A 12,415-nucleotide genomic window follows, 5' to 3' on the forward strand; every position below is an offset into this window, starting at 1 on the left:
TATTTGTTAAAAATGTATTTGTAATGAAATAAACACTAAAAACTATAACTGTAAATGTCTGCAGAATAATAATATAATATTTCCCACATCTGATTGCTTTCCCGTTCCTTCTTCTCTATTATTTGTTATTTTTACATCACATGTTTATATTATTTGTAACAGTGCGTTACAATGTAGACTACATGGCTAGTTTGCCACTAATAGTACTCGAGCGCACCTTTCAAAAAACGGAGCTTACAAAAGGACATTGAAGGCACCATCCCCTTCACTCTTCCGGCTGTCTGTTAATCTAAACCACACGGAGTTAAAATGACCGCTGCTGCTGTTGTCCGGAGGCTAGCAGCCCTGTCCGGGGCTTCTGCTGTGGCAGCTGGGGCGTACGGGGCTCACGGTACAGACTGACATCAGTTAACTATCCATACATGGATTAGCCTGTTCATTAGGCTTCATAGTAAACAATACCAGGACGGACTGGCATGTCTACGCCAGCCTCCGTTCAAAAACATGCTAATTTAAGGGTTGCTTGTGTATCCTAACAACTGCTAAGCTGTAAAAGAAGAATGAAGAGCTTCTGCTAATGTGTAATATGCTAATGTTAAATTCGGCATCCAAAAGCAGTCAGCAAGCAGCCCGTTATGGGAGATAAATAAACAGTTTCATAATCAAGGTGACCCGCACCAAGAGGGTATCATGGTAGAAGATAGGGGCTCATTTAGGTTGGTGTTAAGTGGATGCTCTTTGCACCATTGCTGTTTGGTGCTATAACATTTGTATTTGGGTATATGATGGCTGCACTGATAATGCTTTGTATCCTGAGATAATATTTATATTGCGTTATGGCTGAGTGTATACAAAACTATGCCATTGGTCATAAGCATTGATTAAAGTCCACACCAAGATAAACATCATGACTATAGAGTGTGTGATGATCTCAAGGAAAACTTAGAAAGCTCCTTAAGTCTAATAATTGCTGTATGTGTCAAATGTAGATTATAACATGTCATGTCACACCCTGCATTATGTGTTTTTTCTGTCCTGTGTCTCTTATTTTAGGTTTCAAACACAGCGACCCTGACGATTACCAGAGAGTGGTATGTAAATAGTACTAATAGTATGGAAACACATGATTTTGTTGTTAAAATATTGAAAAGATGTAGTTTTGAGGTTTGTTTGTGCTCAATGTTGAGTGCCTTGCACCACTCGCGCTGCATCGACTGACACTAGCAATATAATCCATTTAAGAATAGATACTTTTTTCAGTGTGTGTGATTAGACATCTAGCCTGATTGATGAAAATGATGTATAACAGATCCAGGAAATTTTCCCCTTCAAACCAGTGTGTCATTAAATGTCCTCTTTTGATCCATTTACTCTCTGCGGTAGTAGCTCTTTTTCCAGGAAATCTTCGATTCACTAAAATGACTTGATTGGAGAGGAATTTTCCTGAAAGCTCTTTCTCTGTTTGTCTGCCTCTTCAGTTATTTGAAACTGCCAACAAGTACCATTTCTACCACAGCCTGGCCCTGCTGGGTGCTGCCCACTCTGGCAAACCTGCTGTGGTGAGTATGGATGCCTAATATCAGCTTGCAGGGCTGGATGCACTTCAGTGTCCTTAAAATCAAACTCTCATTTCCTGTCCGCCTTCACTGAGAACACCAGTATTCCTTTAGACCGTTATTACATAAGATGCTGTTTTTGAACAAACTGGTGCCTTAGCACTACAGGGGAATTATAGTTTAATATTTTTTGAGTGCATTTGAAACCTCCACGGTGGTTTTATACAGTTATGTATAAATGTATAAAACTTTTTAAAAATCAACTTTGCAGTGCAAAGTATTAGCAGTAGAAGGCCTATGCAAAGATGCATATTATATTATAAGTCGACAAAATGCTATTGTAAGGAGGTGTAAGAGAGATGATTTAGTAATAAAAACTGTTATAGAACAGGCTGCCAAAGACTAGCAGAAGCTGTACTTCAGTTATTCCCAACCAGGGAATTATATTATACATAATATTTTGGGACAGAGTGAAAACGCGTTGTCAAGGGAGCAGAAAAGCTGAAATGAAAAGGTGAAAAAAAGAAAGACAGAACATTAAAATGCTGAAATAGTTGTAAAATCCAGTTTCAGCCATTCAAAGTTGTGAATGAAAACTTGACCAAACCCATTGGAAAAAAAGAGACCAATTATTGTAATAATATATTGTAATATAATATTGTAATTAAATAAAAAGTTGGAAATAAATGAAATGTAATTTAAAACACATTTGAAACTAGAGCTGGGTGATATGGAAAAAAATCAAATATCACAATATTTTTGACCTCTATCAATATTGTGTCAATATTGTAGAGATGACTATTTGTGCTTTCATAAAATATTCACACAATGAGATTTTATGATAAATAATCATCAGTAATGTGGGTATAATGTCTCAGTGGGTAAAGACAGCTAGAACAGTCTGATAAGTTACATTACTCTCAGACTACAGACAACACTTATGTCATATTACAATATTACCAAAATCTAAGATGACATCTACTCTCATATCACAATGTTGACATCATTTTGATATATTGGCCAGATTTATTTGGAACATGACAGGTGGTGTTGATGAAGAGCTACTTGAGCAAACAAAATGAAATGTGTGTTTTCACAGGTAGGTGAAAGGTAGATAGGTAGGGGGTTAGGAACTAAAAATAAACAGTATATTTGGCCTTGGTTTTTAACTTGCTGTGTTGGTATTTGACACTCTTTATCATGTAAAACTTGATTTAGTCATCTTATATCTACAATCTGTTGGTGGAAACTGAATTCAAAATGATGCTCATGCTTCTCCTCTCTCCCCTCATATACAGGCTGGTACCCTCCTTCTGGCAGGTATGGGGATGTTCTGCGGCTCTCTGTACCACCAGGCCCTAACTGGAGACCCTGGTCTTCGCAAGATTGCTCCCATGGGAGGCATGGCTATGATCGCTGGCTGGCTCGCCATGGTTCTCTGAACTGTAACAGTTCAGGTCTCCTCCGCAGGGCCGCCGCGTGACACCAAACTGTCAGACTGCTAATGGACGAACTGGAGAGCTTTTGAGATTTGAGAGGTTAAAAGTGCTGAGTTATTTCACCCATCTAACCGCTCCCTGCTCTGGGCTGTGGGTGTCAGCAGGAGATAAGGTCACAACAGGATTATCACTCTTCTGCCATTGCTGTCTGTTTTCTGACTGGTGCCCTTTGAGTATTTTGTTTGAGTTTGAATGGAGAAGCATGTGATTGTGTCATGTATTTTTGTCACATTTAAAATAGATATATTTTAGATTTGGTGATCGTATATATTCAATGGCATTATAATTTTGTGCTGGGAATGGAAATGTCTAATTTAACCTCCCAATGCAGTTTTTTGACAGTAAACAATATGTTGTACTTCTTTGTTTTTACATCATTCACTACGTTTTTCTGACTAATCGATCAATTGTTTGGTCTTTAAAAAGTAAAATAATGAAAGCTGGCCTTGAGCTGAAGATGATGCTTTCAAATGCCTCTTTTTGTCAGACCAACAGTACAAAACCCAACGTTTGTTTATTATAACAGAAAACAAACGTGTAGCATTTTTGTTTAAGAAATAACTGAATCAATTAATCGATCATCAGCAAAAGTTGCGGTCAGTTGACTAATTGTTGCAGCTCTGTGGCTAATGGAGTAAAAATAAAGAAAACAATGTGAAGGATTTCAGGGAAATAAAAACTTTTTTTTCATACAGTTTGATGTCTCATTTTTACAAGTGAAGTGATCGCCAAGTCTGATCCATTGGGTATCGCATGCTAATAATGTGTTTTCTATTGTATTCTATATGTAGATATCTGCATACTGCTTATTTCATGAATAGATATTGACTGTGGTGAAAGATACATTTATGAAAGTACTGTTGTAGGATAGTCACTCTAGATTTGGATATTTTCAAATAAAAAATGATTCATTATTATAGATTAAACTGCATGAAGCAACTAAAATTAGCTCCACCTCGACCAGCTACAACATTCAGAAGCTAATTACACATATAAATACATGAATAATAGTAATCTACTAATATTAAACATATAATAATATCACTGAAAGGGGCCATGCTGCATAATGATTACTTACACTTATGAAACTTTAAGTACACTTCGCCTGACATACTTAAAATGCCATTAAATCAAATTCTGAATGTATGACTATTACATTGTGGTAATTAATTGAATGAAAAGTGATTTTCCCACCATTAAATTGTTTTTTTTTTTTTTTTTTGTATGAAGTGACCCCATAACAAAAAAAGAGTTTGTGCTACCCACATAGTACTTTGCAGATCATCTAGATTTGGCTTATGTGGTACATGTATCTAGAACAATGCATCCTAGGTGGATTTACAGTTGTCAATACCAATCACATACACATCAATGCCAGCCTAGTTGAACAGGGATGCTTCATGTGTAGTCTCCCTTAAATGGTGGATAAATCCATATGATTCACTACCTACGGCACCTGAAGAAACTCGCCCTCTTTCAGCTCTGAATGTCTTCACAGCCTCCAGCATTTGATCCTGTAAAGTGGCAGAACACAAAGGAGTTCATTACCCATGGCCTCCCTTTAGCCGGGGCCATGTTCCAACCACTCGGCATTCAAATTGAAAGTGAAATCCATTGACACACTAATTCGCCTTCCTGACTGTAGGCCCACGAATGGGGACCTTTAGAAAATTGCTGTATAAATCTCCGGGTCAATTTGCTGGGGTCGGCACATAAGCTGAGGCTCGGCTCAGAAGAGAAGGCGCTATTGACTGAACACGTCGCCAATGAGCTCTTGATCACGACTCATAAAACCCTCATTAGAATTAAGTAGCGATGGGGAAGCATTTTGCTATTCCAGGAATGAGCAGCCACACAGCACAGGAGGCTCAGACACCCTATCACACATCCCCGACTTACAACTTTAAAGTCGATGGGGAACACCTTACTGAAAGTCACGGGGTGTTCTGCACTGTTAGGTACATATCTGAGGCGCTGCAGCAAATTTTCAGCTACATGTTAAATACTTGAGGTGAAAATCATCGGATTCCGTGACGAGATGCAAGCTCCAAATTTCGACCAGTTTCACACAGCGGTCTTATTTTAGGGATATTTATTTCTCTCCTCTGCAGCTGACATTCAGATGTGTGGATCCCGTTGCTGCCAGCACAGCACCTCTGTGTTAAAATCCATTAACAGGATCAAGCTGTTCTGCTCTGGCAGGCCACATTTAATGTGTGGGTACATGGGAAAGGGAGAAATAGAAAGTGAGATAAAGGGAGACAATTGTGTCTGGGCCTTAATATCCTTTACAGTAACCTCACAGGGAATTCAAACAAAGCTATTCATTCCTCTCACTATGCATGAGAACTGTGCACATCTTCTTTATGTCACCTAGCTACAGCAAAGCAGGTGCCTTGAAGCATTCAGCAAACAGAAGATGACTATTTAATGCCAAAATGAAAACAACAAAGTGATTAAATTGATCTGAATACAAAATATTTGCATTTGCATATTCAGACTCCCCAAAGTCAGTATTTAGTAGATGCACCTTTGGAAGCAATTACAGCCTTCAATCTGTGTGGATACTTATTTTTCGGCTTTGCACATCTGGACATTTCATGGAGATCGTGAGTGATAAGCCTGTTTAAAGTCCAGACGCTAATTCTCAGTTGGATTTAGATCTGGATTTGACTCAACCACTCCACAGGACATTAGCAGTGTTGCTGTTAAGTTATTCATGTGTTGCGTTAGCTTTATGCTTGGGATCAAGAAGACATATCTCCCAAGGTGCAGCTTTCTTGGAGGCTGCAACAGGTTTCCCTCCAGAATTTATTTGTATTTTGTTGCATTCATTTTACCCTCTATCCAAACAGAGCCACATTAGTCTATTATGGGGCCCTGGGGAAAATATGTTCTGTTGGGCCCCCACTACCCAAAACTTAAAATATATAAAATACAATATAAACAAAAATATTATAGATTGAGAAAAAAAATGCCAGCTCATGGTCCTTTTACCAGTCTTTCCTGTGCTTTCAGCCCAATCACATTTTCTCTTCACTGGCGAACATGACATTGAATAATATGTTGAGAAACAGCTACCGAGTTTGCATTTCAGGCAATTCATCTCCATGTCAACAGAACAGATGTCATGTCCTGACTGTGTGATACCATTGAAACCTCTGGCAAAAACAAGGACCTGGAGCTTTTTCCATTTTCCCATTTCTGAAAATAATAGTTTGACATTTTGGGGAATGTGCTTATTCGCTTTCTTGCAGAGCATTAAATGAGAAGATCAATAACACTGCCATATCTATCACTTAAATGTAGCTGTTGCAGCCTGTTAACTAGACTGGAAACAGTGGGAGGCAGCTATACTGGTTCTGCCTGAAGGTAACAACATTCGCCTACCAAAACCTTCAAAGCTGGGTAATTAACATGTTATGTCTTGGCTGTTTAATTCAGACAAAAACAGCAGTGGAAACAACAATTTGCTGTTTTAAAGTGGATTATGCACTATACTATTTCTTGGCCAGGTATTGGACATTTTCTTTTATCCGTTTCCTCACTTGTGCTTTTCAATTACCTTTTGCAGAGTTTTTGTTGCAGTGTTCCTTTGTTTTCATGGTGAAAATCTTACCACAATACCAAAAGGTGAACCTTACAGATACAGGTCTACTACAATCCAATGAACTGCATGGACTATACATAGGTGAATTATGTGACTTCTGAAACCCAGGTCTTTTTCACAGCAGTTATTTTGTACATCAAAGGTGTTCCTAATAACAAACCTAATGGCTGTGTTTGAGTCAGGTATTGCAGTAATCCTTTAAAGTGTGACAGTGTGATAGCATGTATAATACCAGGGGGCCTCATATATAATACAGTGTGTGGAATCTGTACCAGGAGTGCACATGAACAAACGCTGAAAATGGTCTGTTTTCTGTTCCTATGGAGAATGTCTATTTTCCAGGTATTTTTTGAATCATCTACTGCATATAGACACATGCATGACTGATGAGACCACACACTCGATATCTAAAGTACAATAAACAATATATTAATTTATATTTACTATACAATCCAGCATACAGGTGTTTCCCTAATTTAGACAGTTCATATATGAGTGCAGGTGGTGAAGATGTGACGGTGAGGTGACTGGAGAAGGCAGAGTGTGTGTGGCAGCTGTCGTAGAGTCTCCAGTGACATGTCATGTGTTCACTGCAGCAATTTTTACACACAAAAACTATATGAAAACTCAAGTCATGCCTGGTGATAAATGCACAATATTAAAAGATATTAGATTTCTACAACTGATGATATTTTAATCTTGGTTGAGGTGAAAAGGAATCAGTATATTCACCCTTTGAGCTCAATCTTTCAATAATACCTCAATAATAAATCACAGCTGTAACTGGTCAAGATTGACCTGGTTGAGATGGCTTAGATCTTTTATAATTGAGAGGTGCTTATGGAATAGTTATTGCTCACTATGAGCAGAAGCAGAAGTAACACTGCTGTCTTGAATGTTTACGTTAAAGTGGATCTATGATTAGCCTATCGTTTGATATGAAGTGGAATTAAATGTGTAGGAGGAATCATTACACAATCTGGCTTCAATTCACTATCTTGCCATCTGTGCTGCCAATTTCCCATCTCCAAAATGTTCATAGACGTGTCGGCATCTCTGTACAGGTGTGCACATTCACCTGTCGAGTTTGCTTTTAAAAACCCCATCTTGTTTTTGGAAAGCAGCACAAATATCAGCTATTATTAATTTCACCATCTACTGCAGAATATCTTCAGTGGAAAAAAAGCACCAGTAATGATTTCGGCGTACAGGTAAATACTTTGAGCTACATTAAATCCTAGTTGATTCCATTTTTTAAGGCAAACTGAATACTTTTAAGGCACTGTATGATGGGGTTTAATCCACAGACTACAAAGCAGGAAGGTCTACACAGAAGCAAACCCCCTGGCAGCAAGTCTGTCTGGGTTTCGCCTCAGTCTGTACAGTTGTGAGCGTCAGAGAAAGTAGAGGCACAGATACTAATGTTAGATATTGTTAATTATACCTCCAGGGACTTCCCCCTGCACTTCACAAGCTTTCCTCTCCTTTCTTTCACCACTCGAGAACATATTATTTAGTCAAAAATGTTCCCCCCCTTTCCCTCTCCTGCCCTTTTCTTTTCTTACCCTGCAGACAGATTTAATTACATCAGCTTCTCAGGGAACGGGCCCTTGTTCCATTGATTTCTTGGTCTGAGTCTATTTTGGTCAAAGATGAAGAGAGTGGTTGTTTGGAAGTCATCAGTCATGAGTGAGTAAGGTGATGGAAAGCTTATAGGAGCTGATGGGTTGACTTTGCTATTCCAGATCCTCTCCTGAAGACCTGTGATGAAACGCTTTGCCCGGGCCATCGTACACCATTAACCAGAGCTTCCTCGTTTTCATTCACACGGACCAGGAGACACACAAATACCAACCTGCAGACGCACACAGGCAATATATTAAAGTGCATGCTGTATAATACACACCACAGCAGCGCCAAATCCTTTCTTGGAGGCATCAATCAGGCTGCTGCGGCTTGCACATCGAAGCGGAATGAATGTAATGGCCGTCCAGATCACTCCCGCATCCCGGTCGCCCCGCTGACCTTTTCAAACCACTTAAATGATGGCCAGCACTATCACATCGCGAGATAGATTATTCCCTCACTTCAATGGACACTGAGGCCCCATCACTGCAGACCCCTTTTCACGGCTTTATACCCAATCATTTCACTTCAATCTGCGGCACAGTGATGATGGCCATGCATCAGATGAGCTAAGGGGGATGACACCAAGGGGGAGCTGCCATTGTTACCATATCACCATAACCACTATCAGCAGCAGTCATCTCAGTGAGTAATGTAATGTCTGGGAGTTGTTATTAGCCGGCTGGGAGGTGGTAGCTGGTGGTAATGACTGGTGGTTATGCTGCGTGATCTAAATTTTATTACACAAACTTTCTATAATGGAACTATGAAGATTTACAGCTAAGGATAAAGTTGAAAGTAATTAAAGGTCGCCTCCAGACATATACTAAGACATATAAAAATACTCGGCTTGGAACAATGATGTGTGTCTGATACGGTTTTTCAACCAAAAAAAAGTTAATTATCTCGTTAAACTTCTTAAAATTACATCAACTCCTTCTCCCTCATTAAATTACCCAGAATCTATGAATATGTAAATTTATTTCATTTCAGAAGTTTAACTGCTGGACACAAGATGTCTCTTACTTCATCATTATCATTATTTGTGCACTAGAGGTTTCCACATAACATTTGTGTAAGTTGAGTTTTGGATCAAGATCAGCTTCTTAAAGTTATGATGTCACAAATCCTGCTCTTAAAATCAGATGTTCAATGAGCACAGACAAACTTTCCACTTTCAGGAGATGAATGTGAAAACAAACTCTGCACAGGGAAGCTCCAACATACAAAATAACAAGAACAACAAGATGAAAAATATATTTTTGAGTGAGGGGGACTTTAATTACCTTTTCTCCTTGTGATCAAAACACAGTAACATTTTAGTGCTTACTCTACAGAGCTAATTATATAATAATTTGTTTAACTTCTAGCTCTCAGTAACACCCTCATGTCTAGAAGGTTAAAAATTAAGCTGGAGCCATGGGATTTTGTTAGCGTAGCTTAGCATAAAGACTGAAAACAGGAAGAAAGAGTGAGCGTGGTTCAGTCTACATGTAAAAGGGAAAATCCATTTATCAGAATCTCAAAAACTAACTTATTTGTACATATATCTTGTTTGTTTAATCTACACAAAAACCAAATATTGCAGGAAGTCACTGCACCCAGTCAAGAAACAAAACCACTAACTGCCATGTTCAAACTTCAGCTTTTCTACTGATTAAACAAACAAGGCATACCTTGCTATTAGCTTTGGAGGTGCTATTGTGTGGACTTTAAAAAAAACTTTTGGACTGAGGCTGGCTAGTGGTTTCTTCCTGTTTCTAGTCTTAATGCTAAGCTAGCAGTCTCCTGATTTTAGCTTCATATTAAGCTACAGACATGTAAGCTGTATTAGCTTTCTCATCTAACTCTTAGAAAGAAAAGGAATGAGCACATTTTCTAAAACCATTTCTTTGAGTTGGGGGTGATCAGAAGTCATATTGCTTCTAAGAAGTCATATTGCTTCTAAGAAGTAAGAAGCAGCAAATGCTCAACACAACTGAGAAGCTGGAATTAGGTCAGGTTTTGAAAGTCTTATTAAATGTGATGAATTGATTGTCAAAATAGATTTACTGTCAACCAACTATTCAGTTCATCAATTAATGTTAAATCTTCATCAGCCTGATGTCTGCGGGTGTTTATGGAAGAGGTGGGGACTTAAATGAGGGTCGATTACACCTGTCAAAAAACTTGTTATTATAATGTTTTGAAAATAAAGGCAGTACTTGCTATTTTATATTGGAAATATGAAGATTCAACCTGTTGGGGTGACATGTAATACTGTATTTTGTAGGAAAAAATCAATAAATAAATAAATAAATAAATAAATAAATAAATAAATAAATAAATAAATAAATAAATATATATAATAGGTTGGTTGTAATATTGTATCTTCAATTTTCTTGTTAACTTTCTAGTAAGGTAAATTAGAGGAAATATTGTATTTTGTAAAAACATATTTTAATTTATTAACAAGATGCACATCTTGAAATTCATGTCTTGCTTCACGTTTCTGCATATGGCAAAAAAATATACATATTTTAACCTTATTTTTGTCCTTCTGCTCTTCCATCCTCCCTTTCTTATTTTCATGTCATTAATCACCTGCATAAGTAACCATCGCTCTGTCTTTCATAATTTCATCACTTTTTCTTCACCAATTTTGCTGAGCAAGCATGTGACGTGATGCCAAAGGCTGAATCTTGAACCTGAAATGTTGCGACCACATGCCTGAAATTTCAGCGTGATCTGGCTTGCAAAGAGGAACATTTTTTTTGGTTGCACTATTGCAGACAGTTGTGATATATGGAGGATTGTCAAGAGACATAGCAATGTTTTCCACTTCCAAGAAAGTGAGGAAAAGCTAAAAGCAGTGAGTTTCAGAGACATTGCACTCAAGTGTCTCATTCTGTCTGCTGAAGGCCGAGATTGTCTCCCACTCCTTGCTCATTAAGTGCTGTTTGGTACACCATTATCTTGATAAATGTTCCACTTATGCCACTGAATAGGCTGATGAACCAGACACTGTATGGCACTATACAGACAGTTCTCCTCACAGCACAGTGTGATTGCCGTCTGTTAGGTAACAATGATCCATCGACAGGCTAAGAGAGAGGTCTGACAGGTTATTCCAGACACTATTAATCCACAGGAGTTTAGCAGTGATGCAGAAAATGAATAACTTGAAATGTAATCAATGAGGTTTACGCATGTATATTAAACTGCAAGTGGTTCCCAGATCACTGAGAAAGGGATACCAGGAGAATAATGAAAGGATTCTCTACACCAGAGGATATTTCACCTTCACTCCATTCAGTATAATGACAGGAAAATGTACAAGAACAATACTTTATATAGATTTAACTCTTTATTTACTTTTAACAAAATCAAATACTATATCATAAAAAAGACTAACCAAGTAGTGTCACACCTTAGGGATTATTAAAAATGCAGTCTCTTCCTTTAAATAAACAGGATTAAAGTATATTTATCCCCACAAAAAGAGTGTGGGCAATTTAAGAATAATTTTACTCATCAAAATCACTTTACATATCATGATGGTAGCTTCTCAGTCTATGAAAAAAGTTTCAAAAAACAAACAAACATACAAAAAAACACTTCCTAGTTGTCATTGAGTTGATTGAGCCTGAGATACCAGATCACATTTTTAACAACAAGCATTACAACTAATATCTCAGAATCTGAAAGATGCAAGCATTTACCCGTCAAAGAGGGTTGGATGAAAGAGGCTATTGTGGGAAATGTAGGATCCAGTTTTACTTCTCCTTTAAAAGTGAGACATTTTGCATTTCTAAATTGGGAGCTGCTGTGAGAGTGTTAAATGAGGAACTAGATTAAAGCAGTTTTAGTTTAGTGGATTACATTTACAATGTTTTTTGTTAAGAATATCACTTTCACATAAAGGGATGTGTTAAGGTCTGCTTTAGATTTACATAATATAAATAAGTTAGTTACTTTTTGTAAGTGTTAAGATACGAAAGAGATTAAAGTAGGTGATTGACATTTTGGAAAATGAGTTTGAAAGAATATAGAATGTGCTAAAAAAAACTAGCTATACTATATATTATACTCAAATAAACAGTGATGAGTTAAGATCAAATACTGTATTTTGTTTAAATATATTT

The 12,415-nt window shown here is 37.6% G+C and overlaps 1 protein-coding gene across 1 annotated transcript; it reads left to right on the plus strand.

Moving 5' to 3' along the window:
- The first annotated feature begins 254 nt into the window (after window positions 1-254).
- Window positions 255-3,745, plus strand: tmem256 (transmembrane protein 256). The gene is made up of 4 exons (XM_062444821.1): window positions 255-391; window positions 1,054-1,091; window positions 1,479-1,559; window positions 2,855-3,745. The coding sequence occupies exons 1-4, from the start codon at window positions 310-312 to the stop codon at window positions 2,996-2,998; spliced, it is 345 nt and encodes a 114-aa protein (XP_062300805.1). The 5' UTR covers window positions 255-309; the 3' UTR covers window positions 2,999-3,745.
- Window positions 3,746-12,415: the final 8,670 nt, after the last annotated feature.

This window comes from Scomber scombrus, chromosome 23, assembly GCF_963691925.1.
Source record: "Scomber scombrus chromosome 23, fScoSco1.1, whole genome shotgun sequence".
Taxonomy (NCBI): Eukaryota; Metazoa; Chordata; class Actinopteri; order Scombriformes; family Scombridae; genus Scomber; species Scomber scombrus.